Below are 24,125 nucleotides of genomic sequence, written 5' to 3'. Positions count from 1 at the left end.
AACGCTAATTCTTGTTTAGTTAAACTAATTACCGAGCTCTTTTTTATCTCTCGCTTTTTAGTTCGCCAACGGTGTAATTATTGGCCGTGATATTTTCTACTTCTGAATGAAACGTGGAACTCGGTACGTGGAATTTCATTCTTCGACGCGGCTTCCTCGTTGCTAACCTTGCCAACGGTTGTCGTTAAACAATCGCCGTTCGTATGCTTCACCGCCTACTTTTCTACGTTAATGGCTCGTTCGAAATGGTAGCGGAAAGTTAGTTTATTCTTGCGCTTTATGGTGATAAACTTTAGCCCGGTTTCGTAGTTGCAAGGCGAGCTGTACACACGTGCGAAGCGAAAAGCTCGGGCTAGGAATCCCACGATCGACGAAGCTGCGTCGCGTAGCCAAACGGCAACGTAGAAATTACAAGGCTACGAGGACAAACGCCAAACCAGAAGCCGAGATTAAAACACTGGAAAACGTTTGGTTGATCGCCCTAAAACGATCGAACAGTCCCGAGCATCGAAAAAGACGATCGCAACTCGGAGCTGGGAGAAGAATCTTGGAATCGTTGGAGAACGACTTTCAGCCCGACTTGAAACCGGTCCTCGTTAATTTCCGATGTAACGAAAGCTGTTGTTAGCGTGGAATGACTAATTGAACTTAATGAGAAGCGCCTGGTTCGCGACGTTTGGCTCGTCGCTGCGCAGCGACACGACCGTACGGAGCGTTAAAAAAGAAGCTGGGAGTTGCGAACTTGGAGGCGGAAATTCGCAGGACGGTTGTACGTAAACAACTTGCAACTATCGGTCGTTGATTTTCCACCTGATCAGCGGACCCTAACGCAACGAAAGCTGTTACAGCGTTGAAGTAGCCAAAGTGAAATGAGAAGTGCTGCAAGCGAATGTTTAATTCGTCGCTCTGAAACCGACTCGATCGTCGTGCCGGCTGTTGAAAAAGAAGCCAGTAATTAACTAATAGAAGCGAAGCAACGTCGACCACGAGAGGAATTTCCACGTCGTTTAAAAACGAGCTCCGTTTCCAACAACGTTTCCCCCGTCAATTTTCCACTTTATTAGCCGCGTTTTCCGGTTAAGCATCCTCTCTCGCTAGTAGAAAGGAAAACCAGGCGGAACAGTAGCGAGATTTAGCGAAGAAACGGGGCCATAATTCACGCGTCTAATTCGATTGCGCGTTGCGAAGTATTCGAAATAAGTCCCGCCTGCCTGCGGCTGTATAACAACCTGGCATCAGCATAAAAGGCAAGGAAGAAAGAGAAGAAAAGAAAATCAAAGTTCCCAGCGGGTGTCTAACTTTCGAGGATTCCGGCCACGTGCCGTTAACGGTACCGGCTAGTTGCAACCATCTACCACCGTTGTCCACCGAAAATAACCGTTAACAAGTAGCCACACACGTACCACAGCCCTCGCCGTACGTGTACAAGTACGTACGTGTCGATTCGGCGTCTCGGCGCGGCCAAAAGGTGCACCGATAACCACGCACGTATATCGCCCTATTGGAACACTGGTGTCAGGGTGAGAGACAGCTTTGCGGTAGGTTAAGGTTAGACACGAGAATGCCCCCTCCCTCTCTGTCTTTCTCTCCCTTTCTGTCATTCTCTCTCGTCCCTTTCTTCTTTCCACGGTGATGAAGCTTTTGTACGAGCAAATTTCACGCCCACCACCGCTGATGGTTTCGTAATTGCGAAGGGAATACACCGAGAGAGGAAACCAACGAGGCAGCAGTCTTTGCGAGACTTTCGCCTGGACCAGACTCGAGAGGCGAGAACACAGTCTCCTTTCTAATCGGGGCGAGAGCGTCTCGACATTGCGTTCCACGATTGTCCCGTTCCTATGGAAATTGCGGCCGACGGGGACACCGGTTTCGGTGTCTTGCGAATTTAATTCGCCAACTTACGTCGCCACGCACTACACTTTCCTCGCCTATGTCCGTTAGGTGAAACGTATCGCGAAGAAATGTTGCTGTTTATCGCGTACTCGTAGGTTCCAGGGATTTTGGCATCTTAGGGGACTCGATCCGCGGAATACTACGTCGTACAGTCTCCTGTTCCATATCGTAGCTTTCTGGCGTTACGCCGCTACTTCCTACACCGCGCGTATCCCTGTTCTTTACGCTCCTTGTCTACCATATTTCTTGGACTTGTTCGTATCGCACGTGTTATTGCCGACGTGCCTCTACTTGCGTCTAAGAACTCGCGGCTCAACCTGCTTATTAGATCCCGCTAATCCACAGTGCTCCAAACTGAACTACAGCTTGGGCTACTTGTCCCGTCCTTCCCCCGCTCCTCGCAGCTCTATCCTGCCTTCTCCACCAGTTCACAGACGCTTCTTCTTCTGTTTCTTCGCTTCATAATTCCTCTGTATCGCACGCTGCTCGCCTCGCGTGTCTCTCGCAGGCTCCAAGGCCTCTCTCCCGTAGAACACGCCTTCTTTCTCCTTCGTTCCACGACTTTCGGCTCGTCCTTCCTACACCGACGTACAGCGCGACAAAGCAGACTATAACGGATTTATCTGTTACTTTCATCTCTTCGACCGACGGCGCCAGAAAATAATCGGTAAAAGTTTGGACACGAGGCACTGTCCGAAGGATCAGCAAGCAAGGTTAACGACCCGTAAAAATTCCCTTTGTCCAGGCGTTTAGATGGCTCGATCGATATAACGAAACAGGAATAATGCCACCTGTCCGCCAGTCACCGTTCATTGCGGCTTCCTCATAGACTCCTCTCATGCACGAGTTATGCGAGCAGGTGTTGCTTCTAGCAACCGTGTCACTCGTCCACCCTTGTTTCGCCAGCGGCTCTGAATTCTTTTCTCTGACTTCTTTCTGTCTTTCGTTTACACAATGATCTCCTTCTCTTTCCCTTTATCCCACTGCTGTTCGGCCTTGAACCTTTAATCCTCATAGCGTAACCCTCCGCTATGTTTCTTCCTTCTTTCCCTCTGCCCCTCCCTTTGCCAACTCTTTCTTTCTGTATTCTCCTTTTCACTTAACCAGCAGCACCCTTACATTGTACTTTTATTGGTCTTTACCGGTACCGGCATTGTTCACCGGCTGTTCGAAATTATATCACCGGCTCGTGCCTCCTTCATTGTTTTCCGGATGAATGAAAGCCGCTTGCAGCGGTCGTTGTTCCTACGACCGCGGTGTTTAGCATTTTACGATCGTTTTCTCTCGCATTTCCATCGACTCGTTGCTTTTAATTCCCTTCGCCTAGCCATCGTTTGTTTTTCGCGTTTCCACCCGTTTCCTTTCCATCGCGATTTACTCCTTTTCGAATATGTTAGCCCGCGGCACCATGGTTTGTCATTCCGTTTCTTCGGAGGACAGCCCGTACGAGGCTGGACGTAATTTAGGAGAGCTAAATCGCGTTTCAACGATATTTCTTACGCCTCTATCGAGCTGTCAAAGTGTTGCACGTACTTCGACCGATAGAAAGCCTTGCCTGGCAATAATAGTTCGATTATTACACGCAATGCATCCTCGTTTGAATCTACTTTGTGCCGCACCTTTCAGCCTCTGTCCTACGAAATACCGTAGCAAACAGCAGACTCGTTTCACCGGCCCGATAACGAATCAACAGCACGGTTTCGCCAAATATTTAACTCGTCGCAGCCAGCCCGAAATTTCGTAGACTCGGCCGCCGATGAAGTCGCAAAGCGCCGGTTGATCGTCTTCGTGCAATGCGTTTAATTAAGCGCCGGATTCTTGAATTATTCGCGTGTCAAACGCACTGTGTCCAAAGGCTGTCCATTGTTGTCTTTCTTCACGCGCGAGATCAAAGTAAAGGTAACTGGAAATGACAAAATTTGTCTGGCTGAATGAAAAATCTTTTCCTCTGCAGCTATACCGCGCGAGGTAATTTTATATGGAAGCACATAGAACAGGAAGTTGCGAACTAAAAATACGTAATTTGTGGTGAAAGGGTTGAGCTGTTTATAACTCTGCGTCTAACCTGAATCACGCGTTAGTCCTTTCACTCGGCAGCTGACCGATAAAATCGTTTAACCTCTTTAAGGGTGATCTTATTAAGGCCAAGAAAGCATCGCCGTTGCGTTTTCTTTTTTTACTTGCAGATATTTACGTAAGGCGGGGAATATTTTGAAAATACTCGACGAAAATAATTCACACACACGTACATATCACACCCATACATGGATGATCCTTCGGAATCGCGTTTCTCATTTACACCATCGCCGATGAATCCTGCAACGCCTAATAATCGCGAAGAAACTGTCGCAGCAGGCAATGTGGAAGCGGCTGGAAAGACGAGAAAGGAATTTCGCTTAGCCGGAAATAACGGAGCAAAGTTTGAAGCGATATTCTTGAAGGTTCCGATAATTCCCTAACGATCATTCGCTGGTCGCCGTACTTGCGATATTTACGAAGCGAGTGCTGGTCGCCTTGGAGAAGTTAAACCGATAATTCGCCAATTATTCGCCGCTTAGCGGCGTTGTTCTTCGAACCGCGCGATTCCATTAACAACCATACGCGACTCCATCGTAGCGCTAAAATCGTCCCGCCCGGAACGACAATTTCTCTCGCAAACAAACGCTTGCGCCTGTACCGGACGTGTACGACCAAGGCGAATCGAACGAGTGGAAACACGTAGAAGGTAGAACGACGGGCCCGGTGCTGTTGTATCTCGACCGCAACAGCGTCCCCGGAGCACGTGTCGCCGCATACGTATGCAATACGTTCACGGACCTCTTTCTTCCCGCCAAACGGCCGAAACGAGTAGCAGCCGACCGACGACGCGTGTGTGCTCCGGTGCACACGCGTTTAATAGAAGGCGGTCGCGCGCGTCCCCGTGACATTGACAATCGCGCGCCGCGACCAAGCGTGTGCGTTCTCACGTGAAACTGTGTACGTCGCGGGACAATGCGGCGCGGGGCCATTTACACGCGGCCCGCCAACCGGATTTCTCGCCGTATGCGGGCGGATGCGTTAAGCTTGGCGTAGATCAGGGATCACACTTTGCTGGCATTTTGCAGCTTGCGTGCGTGCAGATTTCTAGCTTTCGCCTCGAAGATACCAGCGTATCTTCTTCTTTGGAAATATTATTCCGATCCTGCAATGCTCGCGGGGCAGAGAAAATTCGTCGATCGGCGGAATGGAAATTTGGATACTGTGCGGGTTCCCTCGCTTCTGCGTGTTCTCTCTTCTTTTGTTTGAAGATTGTGGAATGCTTGGAAGGTACAAAAGGTGCGTGATTCTTCATCCGAATTTTCTGCTCAGTATCGCATCGCGTTAAATAATTTGCCTGCGTTATGGGATCCCAAGGATCCCGCAGCATGGTCAATCACACGATGCTGCAAAATCGCTGGATTTACAGCAATAGAAACAAATATTCCGTAACAGTAGCACTGGCCGAGTCGACGGATTCACATTTCCAATGTTTAGTTAGAAATCAGGGATACGATATCCCCGTGATCTCTGATAGCGTACGAACAGGCAGATTTGCATTTCTAACGCGGCCACGTTCCCACGATCGTTCGATCTCTGCCGTGAAAAATATTTGTCACGTTCGATGATCAGCGATGAAATTTCACTGTGTGATTCGACGGATTTATAATCTCGCCAGCGTACATTATCATAGTAACGCGCGATCCCGCTATCGCAAATACTTTTAAGGTTTACCGTAGATTAGCGTTGTGACGTCGACGCGATTTCATACAGCGCTCTGACGTTATATGATTCGCTAGATTTATGTTTCTAATGATGCAACGCGCGTCGACGCGCGATCCTGCTATTAGAAATACTTCTGAGGCTCGGCGGCGGATCCGTAACGCGATGTCAGTGCGACTTTGCGGCGATGACGCTGTGCAATTCCGTTGACTTTACGTATCTTGCGATGTAATTGCGTAATACACGCCGCCGTACGATCCCGTTACATCGAATACAAAGATACCGAAACATAACGCGTCGCACCGTTAGCGTGACTAGACTGTTATCAAAAAATTCTCTGCGCTCGACGTTCCTTCTGTCAGCTGTTAATCCAAGACTCGATATGGACGAATGCAGCTTCATCAGACGCTATCTAGTAATTAGAAACTATATTTCGCTCTTCGCGATCCTATTGCTAACAGCGACCAGCTAATCGATAGCAATATAATCGCCAAGCCCCATTAACAGCGTCGTCCCTTCTGTGTACCAGCGCAGACCGCGTCTACTTAATATTTCTCAGGCCATTGCTACTTTATCTGACTTTATCTGACCACCGATGTCACACCTCTACGTAAGACAGCTTTTACGAACAGCTTTTTACCGCGCGAACGCCTTAAAGCTTCGTTGGCGCCGTAACGATTATCCGACTATCCTCTTTGTCATTGGTCGGCTATGGATCAGATCTGAAAATGTACGCACAAGGTAGAAAATATTGGGCGCGAGAGGAAAAGAAACTAAACCTGTACATTGACAAACGTCGATGTTCAACGAGACGATTTTTAGCGCTGAAACAACGGGACAAGCGCGTGCGCGAGTTGATTTGAAATTTCCAGCGCTAGCAAGGTGCTAGTTGCTGGCAGAGACGTCGACCGACTGTTCTTGGCCGATGGGAGCGCGAACCAAGTGCCTGCGTCCTCGTGGATGCTTGGCGAGTCGACAAGAGACGGCGTGGTGCGCACCTGGAACTGGTCGCGATACATAATACAGGCGCGTAGGAGAGTCTGCACGACGCAACAGAGGAAGCAACAGCTGACGATATCGACGTGAACGAGGACAGTTTATGTACTTTCTACGCGGGGGAGGCAGGCAGGATGATCCACGTGTATGCGTGAGAGGTTCTCGCGTTACAGGGGCCACCGGTTCCTATATAGCGTAAAGTACGATGTAAACACACGTGGATGAGCGAGAGAAAGGGTAGAGAGAGAGAGAGAGAGCTAACAGCGTGGCAACATATAGGAATCGTCGGAGTGTGCGTCGATGCATTGTGATGTCGCCCTCTTCTACCACCGTCGACTCTCCCCCTACACAACGGTTTACACACACTGTGTGTGTACGTGTGTACATACCTCCTCCTTTCGCTACCCATCGCCTCGTTCCATCCCTTTCGACCACAGCGAGATCGTTGTGCACTTGGTCGCGCGCCCCTCGCTTCTCTACATACACCCTTCTTGTCCTACAACCGGCTATACGCTTTGTCCTCGTCCATTCGCCGATCCCATTCCGATCTTGGTCGATCGATCGGCTTGGCCACCGATTCACAGCTGTTTTCAGCGATCGTCGGTCTTCCGAAGAGATCGCGACGGTGGATAGGCTTGGGTAAGCGACACCTTTAGCTGCGGACCAAGGTCGTCGGTTGTTTCGCGGATATTCCACGTCGAAGTCGTGGTTCTCTTCCTTTTGGGGGAATTTCCTAATTTCGGGATCTTTCAGCGACCTCTTGCAAGCCCTTCTTTCTTTAAACAAGAGAATCATCCTTGTTTTTCCTGGCTTACGATCTTCATCGAGTACCGCGTGTTCTCGCATTTCGTCGCCCAATGCTCTCGACGCTGAAGCAAACCCGAGCCGATTTTCCGCGTTCGGAACTGCCAAAATGCAAGTGTCTTCGCTAATATCGATATCTACCTTCGATTGCAGTTGCGCTTAATATCGTTGCTACGATATCCCATTTATCAACACGTATATAAAAATGGATGAATTCTAGAGGCATTTCTACTCTTCGAGAAACAGCCGATGAAACGTACTTGGAATACTTAGGCTGCTCGCGACGTAAAGAAGGCGACTCGGTACGTATATACATACGCGCGTTGAAGTTGTCGTGTTTCCGTTGGTGTGAGGACGCGCCGAAGACTCTTGAATGTCTTCGAGAGAAACTTGCAAGGTATGTACATCGTTGGGACTCGGCTACACAGCGAACACGCGACGGTGTATGGAAGTTGACCGTGAATGAAGCCTATTTGCGTACGAGCAATAACAGGTGACACTCTCCACGGTTGTTTACCTTCCCTATCGGCAAAAAGCCGGACGTGGAAATCCGCGGAGGCGAGGGAACCGATGAAAGAGAGACAGAACGCGCGACAGGGAAACAGAGAGGCAGCCAGGGACCACGTGGCGTGTGTTGTATTTTAAAGAACGAGCGAGTAGTCGCGCGTGCTCTACCGTGAACTTGCGTACACCGTGTGTGATCCACTTTCCGACCGATCGCCGTAATCTCTTCGGGGAACGTGCAGGATCGTGTACGGCTGAATGATTCGCTTATTCGCGCTTATGCGACTGCGTCGTTAAACCGTTTTCGTATTACGAACGTGTACGCGCGTCCAACGATGCCTCGGACGAATGTTTGTTGTGACTTACGAACGCTCGCCAACGTTGTCTCCATCTTTCTAAAGGCTTCGCGTATCGTCGGTGTTTTAGTTGTATGTTTGTACATGTGCGCTTCGTATATTTTATACGATCGTATCGTTTCTTTGCTCGCATGGTGAAATGATGTTTAAGAGTTGCCATGGAACCGTGCGGATCGTTCAGGCTCCGCTGCAGCTTTCTTCGGCGAGCAGCCCGAGTACTTGGCTCGGTGATTATTTTCTAGATATGCGATATCTGGCACGTAAATAGAAATAGAACACCTCGTTGAATCTGTCGTAAATATTTGCCGGCTCGGCACTGTCGTTACAGTTTCAAGCGTTCGACGAAACTCTCGACGACGTGGGGCTAGATAGAACGAGCCTACGAAAGTTAAACACTCGATCGGCCTGTCGTAAGAATTGCGTATTAAAATAATTCATTTCTCGCTACGAATCAATTAATCTTCTTTCTTCAAATATACACGCGCAAACACGTAGTCGTGTTGCACGTGATGATGCTACCCATAACGCTGCCACCACTCTTGTTCCTTAAACATGAAATTGCTCTCAGCGACGTGTCAACTTTTTCAAATAGAAATAGAAATACAAAATCGCGCGTATGCCTGCTAATTACGATATATGTAATACAGTGTAATAGAGTTTAGAAACGCGTCGAACCTGCTTCATTCTATTAACTCTTATTAGAAGAGATCGTGACTCTTAGGAATGGTCGTATAAGTCACGCGTTTACATACTCGACGTGTAACAGCGTTAACGTTACTCGTACTATAAACCCTGTAAAAACAAACGGCACACCAACAAAAACACTTAGCTTTACCCCAAGATACCCGTGCTTCTGTATAGCGCCGATACAAAGTCCGCTTGTTCCTCCGATCGCCAGGAATTGGCACGCTTACGTCGGTAAATACAGAAACGTCTTGCGAACCGTATATATAGCAGCGGGTACACGTGGAGCAAGATAGATCTACAAACACGTATACATTTTCGCCAGGCTACCAACACACCGGCGCGACTCACGCTTAATCGCGTTGGCCGTATGCATCTGTCCTTGTCTGTTGCTCGGTCGGGTCGCGGCGCTCACACGTACACGCACACGCACGCGCGCACGTAGAGAAACGTGCAGGGGATGTGCGAACGTCCCCCCAACGAAGAAATGCTCGGACGGATCTCCGAAGATCACGTGCTGCGCATAACTTACATTCCCACCACTCCTTTCGGGTAGCACGTGCCTGCACGGTTCTCTCTCTATATATCTCTCTATCTGCTCGTATCTCTCTGTCTCGCTTCTCAGCGGTGCCCTCTCCTCCCCGTTCTTCCCCCGTCGTTCGCATTTGATTCCGCGATTCGGTTCAATCGAATGGTATACGATCTTAGACAGTCAGTCGCCTCCCGCGACGCCACACCGACGGACTTGCGACTGTACCACGCTGCCTCCGCGCGATCCGGAGAAAGCCAGTCGCTGGCTCTCTTCGTGCAATCGCGTACGAGATACACGCAACGAATACCTATATCGGCTTGAATTTCAATAAATCGTAGAACCGGCGGTCTACATCTTGTAATTCTTCGTCTTGAAAGACAGATTTTCCTCTAGGAGAATGCTCTCGGTGAGCAACAGGAATGGATGGCCAGAGCAAGACGTACTATATATTTATTTACCAGCCGTGTAACTAGGTTTAAGTTACATGAGGTAGAGAAGAATGTCGGGCAAGATAACTCTGTCAGAGTTTAAGATCTAATCACCGCCGTATCGAATGTACTTGTCAAATTTTATCGTTGCTCGATTCACGGTCCTTTACAGGTTTTCGATGATAGGTTATGGCTGTGTCGTGGTTCCAATGGCGAGCGAACGAAGACGCATCGGGAAGCTAACTCGATCCGACGGTGGCCGCTTTCGCGTGACAAATAGATCGCCACGTGGTTCAGGTTATCCCTTGTTTCCCCCTGCGCATCTCTCTCCACCCCAGCTTCCCCCCTCGACATTCTGGCCAACTGTAAATTCACGTGCCTACACACAGGTGGCACCGCCCTCTTGCCAAGTGCATGTACGAACTGGAACGAGTACTCCCTTTGGAGGTATGGATACGTGTGTCTCTCTGTACGCGAGGCGACGATGTAGGGGGGATAAGCGTAGCCGAGAGAGAAAGAGAAAGAGAGAGAGAGAGGGAGCGGCTCTGTCTGTTTATCATATGTAAATTTGAGGTGGCCGCGTGGGTGCGACGGAGATGGTAAAAAGAGACTGTACGGACGGAGGAGATAGGAACTCTCCATTCAGCAATAAATGCATTCCAACGGGGGCCGCCGTACCGGCAGCAACGAGCCTCCGCATGGGCTCTCCGTGTCCTCACGTGCTTTACATTTGTCGTGCTTTCTTCTCCTATTTATCGTTCCTCTAAATTCTCAAAATCTAATTCGCAGTTGGCTTCTTTTAAATGCAACGCGCATTGAAACCATACGTGTACGTACAGATGTTTTTCCGTTCTTGTATATTCGTTTGCTGTTTAGAAGGAAAGTTAGAAATCGCTATCGTTAATGATTGCAGATGGATAGTGTACCGCTGTGAGATAGAAACGTAATGTGCAGTAAAAGTTGCACAAGTTGCACAGGTTGCACAAGTTGCTTTGGAAATTACGTCCTTTGTCATTTGTCGGAAATACGTTGTATTTTATAACGTTTAACTTTATTGCGTTTAAACATTGTATCCATCGAAGGTTATGCTAGCAGGATCCGAGACAACTTCTCTCACGTTGTAATGCACGCAACTGGATCGTAATCGCGTGCGAAAGGCCAGCCACATGCGCTAGTTCGCGCACTCCCTTTCAGATGGCAGCACAGTACAGTGCCTTATACTCATACACGCGAACGCGTACACAGTCGATTACCAATACACAGCGCTATCTACTCTTGTCTCACGCGTAAATACCCGGATACTTGCGCAAGAATTCCTCTCGACGCACGACTCACGCGCTCATGCTCTCTTTTTGTCTCCCGCATGCATGCTTATCTACGATTTCCTCCTCTTCGTTCCCCCGTGGCTTTTTCGCTTCTGTAGAGGAACGTCTCAAAAATGCAACGAATCTCGTGAAGCGTTTGTCTCGATTAAATTAGAACTTTTGTTCACAAAGAAGCAAGGTTCAGATCAATTTACTACGCATTTATCATCAACTGTTATTGATAAAGTATCAATGAGATAAACACGAACGATCAATAAGATAAATTAGAATTTGTCTTTGTATCGTGTTACATAGAAAATTTTACCAAAGGACGAAACTCGAGAACGAATCGTGGAACATTCCATCGAATATATCGCGAATCTAACCTCGTGCGGCTTCTGCGAGACACAAAATGTAATCGCGTATATTGCTCGTCGTTTCACCCACACGAGGAACGCCTTATCGCGTAACGAGGCTACATCCAACGTAGTTTGCGCCGAAGCGCTCTGGTGGGAGACTATCACGAGCAACATGCTTTCAGCTGTGTGCTCTAGGTTACGCAATCAGGCTTTCCACCTCGGCGTTGACGTTGCCGACTGTACGTCGACGTCAACGTAGTCGTCCCCGTCAGTGTCGTTTTCGAAAGGGCGCTCGACGCTGTCGCAGGTCACTCGTTCGATAACGCTCGGCGAATAGTCGACATCGATCCTCGAGCAAAACCTGCTGCCACGCAGAACGGTCTTTTTTCGAAGTTCGAGTAGCGTGAGCAGCAGTTACGTGGCATAGCAGGCGTAGAGGGGTACGGGGAAATTGAGATTACGTAACGCCGTCCAACGTATATACTTGCAAGTGCCTCGAGATTTTTGATGTAAATGTAAAGTATATATGTACATAAATAGTTAGTTGCGAACAGTTTTTGGGACTGCGTCGCGGTATCGCTATTTCAACAATATGTTTCTTTCATAAAGATATCAAAAATGTTCTATTCTAATTTTCTTATACAATATACTTATAGAATATTTTGTAATATTTTATTCCAAAAATTAATAAGTGGAAACATGAAATAATCTTCTCTTTGTCCAAAATCTTAGTTTTAAGTTATAAAGAACATCTGTAAAGTTTAAGACGTGCAGCTTTATGTAATTCTATTCGTCTTTTTTCGCGCGATACGTCATACAGGAAGAAAACGCAAGAAAATTACATAATCCCCGTACTCGCGATCGGTGTTGCTTCCCTTCACCTGCGACGACTTATCTTATTCGTTCGCATCATTCCCAATTTTTGCAGAAAATAACCCGCCAATTATCGATACCGTCTCTTCGATCGGTCGTGCACGGTGCCGCTCCGTGTGCCAACGGGTTCCGCTCGAAAAATTGCTCTCCGCCTGCGTTCGCAAAACATAAAATCATCAAAATACGTTCATCCACCTTGAAAATGACCAGACATTCTCTCTCTCTACCCCGGTGGCTGAAACTTTCCCGTAGTACCTCCCGAAATTGTTCAGCGTTATTTTCGCTGATCTCCCCCCAAAAAACGGATCCCTACCACCGGGCCACCCCAGAGAGAGAGTCAGTGTCCTTTAAGTAAGTTAGACGCCTGCGCGAATCGACGGTGGAAATTCTCGGCCGGCAGTGGTGAGGGTGGTAGGTGGTGGTGGTAGTTGGATTGCGCGGTGGTGGGGATGGAAGGCGACAAAGGGCGCGTGGGCGGATGGGTGGAGGGTTAATAGGACGTTGGCGCCACGACGGCGGCTGCGAGAAGCGCGGCCACGTGCGTTCGCTATCGAACGGGCGCCATCCCCAATCTGCCCGTCCACCCAACCTCATCCACCCTTTCTATGCCTCTCCCCTACTTCTCCCTTATCCGTCACAACCCTCTATACCCTACCCTCTCTTCGAGTTCACCCTCCTGCCTCCCCGTTATCCCCCATCGTTTCGCTTCTGCCCCATACCACCACGCCCCTAACCCTTATACACGCCGTACCGAACTATGGCTACGTGCTACGTACATATAGGTGCTTACATATATACGTACATTTATATATACATATATACATATATACATATGTATACATATATATATATGTACGTATATACATATAGAGGCGTATATCGCACCGCATGTACGGCTGATTCTCGTGTGGCGCTCTCTATGTACCACATATATACACACGTACACGTACGTACATACAAGTAGACTGGATGCTTTTGCGTGTGAGTGAATACGTGCGGTCGTACAGCTGTATTTCAGAATGAGCTGGATATATCGCGCGAGAGAAGTCGCTGAACATGAAGTATACAGTTTATGCCATTACCGACGCTTCAACGAATTTCAGTCTCTTTTCAGACGACAGGATAATCTGATAGGAAGGTCGGGAGACTCCGATACGCCTCCGCCCCCGTTGCCCGTCTGTCGTACTTGTGTTTTCGAATTTTTCGACCGGTCGGAGAACAACGGCGGTGCCACCGCTTTTCAATCGTCACCGGATAATGCTCGCTTGTTTATCTTGCTACCGTGTCTCCTCCGGTAAACGCTTAATTTCGCGTGCTTCAATTTTCATGGCGACCCCGACGACGAGACGGGGTCGATCCTCGGTCAGGTTAAGCCGGTAACTTGTTTGCGCGCATATCTTTCGCGACCCGGTTGCCAGTCGGTATCGTGCGCGTTTTATGATTCGATTTCTTCGAAATGAACACGATATGTATATATGTATTATATAGATCGCGGTTCCAACGCGAGATAACAATATATTTGAGCAAGTGTACGCTGGCGCCTGACAAAATCACTCTCCTCGTTCGCCGTCGGCTCTTCGATTATCTATCTGGAATATTTTAAGACTTCAAAAATCTCCACGTTACCCTCGTACGCGACTTTCTCGATCCTCGGTATGTGCGTATCATCGAAAATACTCGTTAAATTTGACGAGTAGGCCAGGATAAGTTTCCGTGAACATGAACCCTCTATAATAAGATCCTTAGAGGATATTCCTCGCGCGCCAAAGGAATTTTCAATCGTCCACGAGTATGCATGCGTGCGTGCATGCGTGCACGCGCGTCACATCCTTCCAAACCAGTTTCACACGGACGTAACTGATACCTCCGTCTTCCTCGTGGATCGGACGATCTCTCGCTCTACGCTCTTTCTTTCTCATTTTCTCTTCGGTCTCCCTCCCTCCCTCTCTCTCTTTCTCTCTCTTTCCTTGTAGCCCTGTCCCTTTCTCGCTTCCCTTGCTCACCACGCAAGGATACATCGCGGCTCTCTCGCGTTCTAAGGCCATTTTCGAAGTCCCGACTGGCGCGAATTATCGTGCAACTGACTTGGTCACCTCGAACGGGAGGGACGAAAGCGCCGTAAGTTTCCGATCTTTTCAAACTCCGCCTGCAAATATCTATATTCAGCGATTCGGTGTTGCCTCGCGAGAGGAAAATTTTACCTCTTCCTCTTTCGCCCGGTGCTATTTTATGCCAATTTACTTACCGCGGTTAATTTGTCGTGAGACGCAATATTTTTAGGAATTGTAACATACAAATTCACATGTTTATGAATATAATAAAAAAAAAAAAGAAATGTAAAGAACGGAGTATTATATTTTAGTTTTATGCCTTTCTACATACCGCGTGAATTCTACTCACTTTCAAATTTCCCGTAGACGCACAAAATCCTTCAATATAATTACTAAATAATACATATCATTGGAATTCGTTCGTAAAGTTATTTTCATAATTTCACATAAGCGATCATCAATGTACCGAATACTATGTAATATGGGGTATACAATTCTATAAAGAATATCGCTTAATTACCAAGACCAATTACTTGTTTACTAACGACTTCTTGTCTGCAATGTTATTATTAAAAATTACGGTCATATAGGTATATTGGATAATGCACAGGTAAAGGACATAGTTTGGACAGAGAAAAGTAGTAGCGCAATAAAGTACCCTAAGGAGAAAAGGGTCTCTGAATAGTCGAAACCAGCAAGTAACGAGTAGTAGTAGCCTGGCGGTTATTTGCTTAATGGTGCTTGCTGTTGGATTCACCGCGACTAGAGGTAGCCCCTCTAATTGCCGACATGATCCCTACACTCACCGGTAATAATTACCCCCAAGATATCGCGCGGTACTGCTCGCCATTCATCCGAACATCAACCGGTGTTTCCCTTGGTCTAAAATCATTTTCGAATTGGAACTTTGTGGAAAATACGGCAGAGGGAGATGTTACTCGGAAACAGAGCAGGCAGAACGAAATATACGTTTCTCCGGTTTATTACGCGAATAGAAGTTTAAAAGCGGCGCGCGGATTTGCCTCTTGCCCTTTATATATTCAGCCCGATGAAAGGACGCGTGGCTATTAACGTTATATTATAAAATAAATTAAAACAGGAATTAGCAACTTTCCGGGAAGAGTTCTTTAACGAGGTTCATTCCGCTTTTACCCGTAGGGTAAAGCAAACTTTTGCGAAACACACCTACGCAACGCGTTACATGATGAACGTAGACCGCGCCACGCTTGTTCTCCTCCACGCTGGTATATCGGCGGCGTCGTCGTCTCTTTCTCTGTCGTGACGCGTCTTCTCGCCCTTTTCTCTCGCTCTGACGGTTTCAGGAAGGTGCGTTTTTCAGGGCCCCCTCTCTCGAAGTTCTCTGAAAACCCAACTGTACTTGAGCCACAACGGAAAATCTATACGCCGCGGGGGGAACCCGGAACACAGCGTAGCATTCTACTGGATCGTTCAAAAATCTTCGCTTCCGTTTTTCCGATACGTTTCATTTAGGAAATTACTAAGATGTTGATGAAAGGGAAGTCTATCTAACATGACAGGAATAATGGAAAACGTGCAAATATTTGCGCTTTGAATGTTTAATGTAAAAAGAGGTTAAGTGCAATGATTTGGAAGATAATATATATATATATATATATATAGATCAAGGACCACAGGTTTGGAAAGATTCAGGAGTAAGTTAATTAATTTTCGTTCGTGCAACGATTGCGAAATTATATATACATTGCCACGCCCATTATTATTGGGAAAAAAGAAGCACCGGCAGAAGACTTCCCCGATTTTGCTATTTCGTTGCTCGCCGTTGAATCCATTAACGTCCTTCCATCATTTTCTGCAATTTTGCATGCGGCACCAACGACGATTTCGCCCATCGCGGAATCCTCGTTTCGAGAGCGCCCGTTATTCGTCCTCCTCGAGAAGCCTCGATATCGTACGGACTCGCCGGTCGTGTGTGAACGAGCCTGTACGCGTTGGAGCGACGAAGACGGAGTTTACAGTATGTATGAGTGTCTTGTACGTGTTCTGTACGCGTGCGTATGCGCGAAAGAGGGAGAACGAATGAAACGAGAAGGAAGAAGCGAGAAAGAGCGATTGTGGGGCCGTGCAGTAGGGAGCGCGAGAGAAAAAGAGACGGATGGCATTGGAGGGGAAGGTAGAACGCGTCGGACAAAGAGGGACGCATTACTCGCGCGCATGGGGCGTTGCCATGGAAACCTCGGCTCGTTCCACCCTCTCGCCATGTCGTCGGTGAGAACGAGAGAACTAGAGTGAAAGAGGGAGGTGAAAGACTATCGGAGGGTAAGAGCGAGCGAGAGAGAAGAAATGACAGAAATAGAGGGAGTGAAAGGTCGGCCGAGAGAGAGGTGGAGGAAGAGGCGAGACAGAGAGAGAACGACTAGGATCGTGACGGAAAGAGGGAGAGAGAAAACGATACTGGAACACGAGAGTAAAACAGGAAGGAATAGGGCGGGGAAGCGCGAGGGGTGATGGCTAGAGGAAGAGAGAGAACGAGGATGAGAAGAGAAAAAGAGAGGAGCGAGCGAGAAAGCTGCCAAACGCGGGGCCGCCAGTGCAATCAACCCGTTGGCCGCCCGCGAGGGTAAAACTACCCCAAAGTCAAACGAGGATACGTATATTGCAGAGAGAGCACCATCGCTCTGTGCGACGCTATATATATAAAATATATAATAGTAACATGTATGTATACGTATCAGCACACGCAAGGAAGGATAGGGATAGGGAGAAAGGAAGAGAGAGGAGCTATAAAATGATGGCATGTAAAAAAGAAATGCTTCCCTATTAAGCACTTGATAATAGAAAAGAAACTCCGTCGGTAAAACAGTCATATCTATTAAAGTTTCCATGGCTGGGGCTCGTTTTTAATTTGCATCAAGATATCGTAGCCGATCATCTTGCATAAAATTTCCTGAAATATTTATCGACTTTTAATCTTTATCGAAGCCCGGGGAAATTCATAATCTTAAGGTAAAAAATTCAGAAATTTATGTTCCACTGCAAAATGCATGCGAGAGAAAATCAGCACCTATTTGCAATTTAATCTTTATACCGTTAACTATACGAGTCAACATTAACGAAATACAGCTTAGATATCTTTTCGAATTTACGAATCGTTTTAGAGTCTAGAATATTTACTACGTATAATGAACAATTATATAACGTGTTTCTTTTGCGAAACGGGAAACTTGACGAGAGAAATCCAAGAACAGTAGTAGTTGCTGTTAGGGAGTTGAGCTGCGACCCGTTGTTGAAAGGCACCTTGCGGTACGTCCTTGCAGACGTTCCAAATATTCACGAGTGGAAAGGATCACGGTATATACGGGTACGAGGTTAAACTCACGCGCGAGGGTGTCGAGGCTTTCGTTCCTCGTGCTGTTGCTGGTAAGGCGCAGTTGCTCTATTCTCCTGGAACCAGTTTTCCTCCACACGCTCAAAAGAGCGTGTGCGCGCGCGCGCGTGCGCGAAAGAGAGAAAAAGAAACACATGCTAACATGACGGACGCGCATACATGCTCCCTATACGCACACAATTAACGTCCACACATATGTTGCTATAACCGTGTGAGACGGAGCACACGCGTACGCGCACATACACGTATACGTACACGTACACATACACGTCAGCTAAACTAGAAAGTTGCCCCAGCCAACGACGAAGAAACAGTGGTACACGTTGGGTAGAGCCTTTCAAATTTCAACTCTGTTTTTCAAGAAGAAAAGTATTTCGTTTAGTATTTGAAACATCTCTATTCGAAGTATGTACACAGGTTTTTCGATAGAAACGAGTAAAATTACTTGATTAATATCGTAAAATAATTTGAATAATTTTCGTTAAAGTATTCGCGTTTAATATAAAAAATAGAAAATAAACGTCTTTGATGGATGATATAATTTCATGAGGTTAGAACTTGTAGTTAATTTTATCATCTATTTTTAGCTATTACTTCATGAAATATTATTTTATTAACCTTGAAATGTTGATGGTATTCGGTCGAAGGGGAAATTAGAAATTTGTATTAAATGAGAGATCAAAAAGTGCACCCTTGATATGTTGTACGATTGTTGCGCCAACAACCCCATTCTTGCGAGTAGAAAGTTCGTGTAGAGGTATTTTGCTCGGTGCAAGAGCGACATCGTGCGAGACCTCAGAGCGTGGGTATCAGTACGGAACCGAGTCTACAACGCACTGGCGCTGCGTTGCCACGTTTCGAGGTCTCTCTTTCTCGTCTCCTCTCTTTCCTTCACGTTGCGGGTATCGTGCTGTTTCGTTCTGTCTTGATTTTCTCTGGTTACCCAGCGTTGTCGAGTCGACTGGCGGGAAAACTGGGTTTCGAAACAAATTTTCCTTCGCTCACGGTACTCTTTTGTGGCGAACGTTGCTAGAACTTTTTAATAAATTCCTTTCTGCGCAGTAATTTTATATGGTAATCCCGTTTATTACATTTACATTTTATTCTTAGAGAATTAGCAAATTGAACGAAATCAATAAGGAATAATCTTCATCGCGACTATGTACGTATATGAAAGGAAATTCTTTAACGTTGTAATTTCCTCGGCGCTTGATATATAATTAATATCCAACTTATAAAGAAAAATAGGAACTCTCCTCGAACTTGAAGTTTTTAAAACTGGCTAACTACGTAGTTAGAGCAACTCATTACCGTGGTTTTCGATAATGGATTTTTCCATTAATGTTTCTTATCTTTACTTAATTCCGAAAGTAGAAAATTCCTCATTTTGAAAATACCGTTCGAAACGCCTACTTCACTGATCGTCCTTTCTATCGTGCTCGTGTAGAAGGTGAAGAAGTAGAGAAGAGAAGCTCGTTGCTGGATCTGGCGGAGTACAGGGAGGAAGGAGGGTAGACGGTTTTAGACTACGGACTCGACGCGTCGGCGTCGAGTTAAAAATAACAGTAACAGCAGCAGCGGGACAGAGCCAGTCTTCAGCGTCTACGTTGTCCACATTGCCTGCGTTTACTGTTGCCTATTTCTCGTTACTGTTGTACTACTAGTCATATCATCGAGTGTTGAGCTTTATCAACGCTATTGACAACGATGTAACACTATTTCGATGTTGCCTTGAGCGTAAACATTGCTATCAAAAACTGAAGAGCCGAGTACAGATGCTACGATATCTGTGCCATTCTTAGAACTTCTCCATATTACCATATAGCGAGATATATCGCATCGATTTTAGACTCGCATCGATACATTCGTCATATCTTGCCAACGTACGACATCGCGCGATATTCTTTCTATATCTGTACTCTATATTATCGGGACGAGAACGATAAAGAGAAGTCCAGCACTCGCACTTATCGTACTTAACTTTATCCTCGCATCTGCTGTTCGTGAAATTGCTTCTTCTATTAAAAATAAAAGTCAGACTCTCATAGGCATATGTTCATAGCCTAACGAGCCTCCCTAATTACATAAAATTAACGAAATAAAGAGGTTAAATCTTTTACACACACGTTCTAACATCGTACGGTAAAGATATCTATCGCGTAGTCGCTCTGTAATAGATGAACGTTACCGCTAGAGTCCGTTATTGAAAACAGTTTAATCCTGCGTTTGACGTGCGTTTATCATAGTCAACTGCATCTAATTCTAAGTATCGATCGTCCATCAACAACGAAAAGCTCGAAGCGACTAGTTGAACGCAGAAAATAACTAGACATTCCCGTAATAACCTCTAACGAAATCCTAGCGAGGTGCTTTTTCCCCGCCGGAATCACAAGATTTACGTTCTTGGCGTCACTCGTACGAACTCCCCATCGCTAATTGCCAACCAACGTCGGGATCGAGCGATCGGTAAGCAGCGGCCGAGAGACGTCAGCCGTAACGGCGCAGCCTTGAAGGAACGGCAGTGGCGGCGAGTTGCTTCGTCGCGGCGTCGAAAAAACGATGACGCGCTCACGCGCCGCCAGCTGGCGCTGCGGCCGCCTCGGCTTCGCGTTTCGCTTCGAGAGAAGGCGCGCTCGCGCGCTACCACGTTCTCTCACACGCTCTCTCGTGTATGTACGCGCTTTACAAATTTGACTTTCACGAGGAGACTCGTTGGTTCGTCGTCGCACGTAACCTTGGCTGCGCCGTCAGAACGAGCCGCGAACGTCGTGCAGCGATGGGACGAATTTTATTTTCGTATCGTCGTCGTTGTCTCGTTGTTTTGCTTGCCCCTGGTTTCACCAGCGCGCGTGGCTGACACACTCGTAAATTCGAATCGTTACCAGTCGTGTCTTCTCGTATCGTCAGATGTTTCAATGATTTTCAATCGGTTCGTTTTAATTCGTACACGAGATGATGACAATTGAAAGCGACGAACGACGAACCTGCGTGTTTATAAAATCGGAGAAATCGGATCTCAGATGCGTTTCATGTTACTACGTATATAGTTCTGGGGAAAGCGATTGGGATGGTAACAGCCGTAGGTAGGGCTCTGTTTAACCCCTTCAGGTTAGCCTTCCTATTATTACGTTTTTAGCGTAGTAATTTCAAATTTCGATTTTCTATTCTATTTTTATAATCTCTTATCACGAATACGAAGTTAGATTTTCTTCTGAAATATACTTTTTGATATAATATTACGAATTAATATGTTTTCGTAAATCGTACGAATTAACACAAACATATTTATCATACGATGGAAATGCGAGAGTATTTGTAAGAAAAGATTTTTACTTGAATACTTATTTTCTTAATTGCTCGTGACATTTTCTTATGATTTTGATTACGAGAATTATCTTGACGCATTCTCGTAAAATGCAATGAATTCTCAAGCGGTCTGAACGAAGCTTGCATTACTCGCAGCAAACAATACAATTATCGTTACACATAAATTTTGTAATTTATCTAACATTGTAAAACCAACTTATCTAGTACATAACTGTAACCATATATAACTCTTAGACGTCTTGTTATACGGTACCAACTAACAGATATCGAAAAATGAATATCTAAATATCAATTTCGCGTAAGAATACTAGTTACCGGTTTAATCGTGCAATTCGAAGTCCAACAGCGCAACAAACGTTTTCCTCTCCTTCTTTTCTTTTTTTTTTTAATTCTCACATCGGCGGGACAGTCGTCTTTTTCTTTTTACGTTCATCGGCTACCGTAGACATGCTGACAACAAACACTTGGCTGGTGTCGTGTTCTTCGGGCGTTCGTGTCCACCGTCCGCCTTATGCAAGCGATTTTCGCTCCAGTCGAGCTTCGTTATATCGGTCTTCGGTCAATTTTGCAGCGTCGGTCATTTTTGTTGTAAAATGTGAAAGCAAACCTGCAACCTTTTATCCTCAACTTGGACGCCATTTTTCAAATATATATCGCTTATTAGTTATTCATGTAAATATATATATATATATATATTTATATATGATACAGCGATACTTGGTCTCGCGTGTGATATAACTTCATCAATGCTCGCGTTATTGACGTATACGCTGTTATCTGTACTTCGCGATACTCGACGGTCTTCGAGCCGGTATCGGAGATGTTGTTCGTGCGTATAAAGACGAGAACGAGCTTTACGCCTGATGCAGATGAACGTGTAACAGCAGGACCATGGTAACAGAACGATCTTAACATCTAGGTGTATAATTAGGTATACTTATGGGAACGATACACGGTAGAATAAGAAATAATCGATTTTAACACAACGATGCGTAATTTCACTGGATAATTTTCGCCGTGATAACCGTACAGCGAGACATTCTGAGAATGCCAACGTTTACACCAGCGTATTTCTCAGTCTGTGGAAAAATATCCACCGATAGGAACACGTTTCTTGGTCTCTTCGGAAGGAAGGCGTAATCCGATAGAATGCAAATATTTTTTTATTCTAATCATTCGGCGATATCGCGAGCGACCTTGGACATCGCGATATTTCCAAGTTGAATGACATAACGAAATCAAACGTTTCGAGTACGAAGTAGCGGAGCAACGCAACATCTACGAATCTGCGTTTCTTCGTAATTTTTCGCACGCACCGGCGTGATAAAACGATATCATTGGATGGCCAGACGAGCATTGTACCGCGTGTATTCGTCGTCATCTTCAATATCTCATAATCTCCTTAATGTAGTTGCACTTTGCTCGACACGGAGCTAGGAATAGCCGAGGCAGGATACGGGAACAGTTACGACCCGGGCCGGTATTGCTCGAGGCGATCGTGCAAGGACAGTACCGCTACGGGCGAATATCTTCCATTGGCGTTCTTCCTTCTTTCGCAGGGATTTATCACGCGGAAAGTCTGCCTTCGCCGCGATAATCCAACGTAAAGACGTATGCACCGACACGGATTGTTCAAATACACTGGTTAAATGTATACTTAACAGAGTAACAGTGTATATATGCATATCTCTAATACATGAAAATATATTCTTAGTTTTATCCGTCTTATAAACCGGGACCATACAGTTTGCACAATTTCGATGTTTCTATTAACCTTTATTAAAATCGAAAGGCTCCTCTATATCGCGTCTATGTTCGTTCGTAAGACTTTTCTTCCCAACGAAAGCCGTATTGCATAATTTCTGCCAGATGCGTTTAACTGGTTCTAATTAAGCTACGAATTCGTGGATCCGATGGCAGTCGTCGGAAACCATTCGTTTCTGCCGCAATTCATCGCGCGCGCTACAGTCGCTCGATCGTTCGTCGCCTTGGAACATCTCGAGGCGCGATTTTTGGCGGAACTCTCGACGCGGCAAAAAGCTGCGTACCACAGCCACCAAGGCCATCCATCCACGCACGTCTAGCGTCTCTAGAACGCGACGCTGAATCCAGCGAACGACCGAAAGACACCGACCAAGCATATTCTCCTGCAAGGATCAACAGGACGACGCTTGGCGTTTGAAGAGAGACGCGAGAGGTCGTTGAATCCCATTAAGCGGTACTCCTTGGATCGTTCTTGACCACCTGTACATCCGTGTAATAGACGTCGTTCTTTTCGATCGATGTCTCTCTCTGTTTTCTCCTTTTGTCCCTCCTATCTCTGCCCTCTCGCCTTTTCTTCTTTTCCATTCGATGCATGTCCGAGCATCGACATCGATAGAAGAAGAAGAAGAAGAAGGAGAAGAGGGGTAGTAGCAATCAGGCTGCAGGATGAGAACGATTACGCCCGGAGAGTGGGTTCCCCGCGTTTCTCCAGGCTCTGCGTATTTGCCGGTGAATATCGTGTACCAGCAGCCGGAATATCGCATTCTCGTTTTCTTGTGTAGCCAACGCGGCCACACCTTTCACCAACACCCAACCAGCCGCCTAGCTAGGCTCTCTAGCCTGGTGAAGGCGCGCGATGGCTGCTGGTTGTGTGTTGCTCGGTTGGCTCGTTGGCCGGTCGCACGACCAGCTATACACAGCCGATATATATCCCGTACCAAGCTTTTGCGCTTAGACACGCTGCTTATATATACTGCGTGTGCCGGCTAACAGTAAACTCTTCCACTTGGCTTCTCCAGAGAGGAGGAGGCCAGAGAGGAGACGCGCGACGAGGACGCGCCGGCGTTGATGAGCCGCAGGCGCGCCTCGCGCTCTCCACCGCCATTTTCTAGGATCTTTTCCTGTTTCGATGCTGCCACGCGGCG

The 24,125-nt window shown here is 46.6% G+C and overlaps 1 protein-coding gene across 15 annotated transcripts in view; it reads left to right on the top strand.

Annotated features, from left to right (window-relative positions):
• The window catches only part of LOC126926236 (uncharacterized), a 420,584-nt gene that overhangs the window by 371,242 nt on the left and 25,217 nt on the right, over positions 1-24,125 (top strand). The window contains exon 1 of one of the 15 annotated variants that reach the window (XM_050742490.1): positions 22,089-22,110. The exons of the other annotated variants lie outside the window; for them this stretch is intronic. Coding sequence (XP_050598447.1) covers positions 22,108-22,110 — 3 coding nt within the window. The 5' untranslated portion in view covers positions 22,089-22,107. Of the gene's footprint in view, positions 1-22,088; positions 22,111-24,125 lie in introns of those variants that run through there. 15 annotated transcript variants of the gene reach the window in all.

This window comes from Bombus affinis, chromosome 17 (assembly GCF_024516045.1).
Source record: "Bombus affinis isolate iyBomAffi1 chromosome 17, iyBomAffi1.2, whole genome shotgun sequence".
Classification (NCBI taxonomy): Eukaryota; Metazoa; Arthropoda; class Insecta; order Hymenoptera; family Apidae; genus Bombus; species Bombus affinis.
The sequence above is the reverse complement of the archived record's forward strand: the minus strand, read 5'-3'. Positions and strand labels throughout refer to the sequence as shown.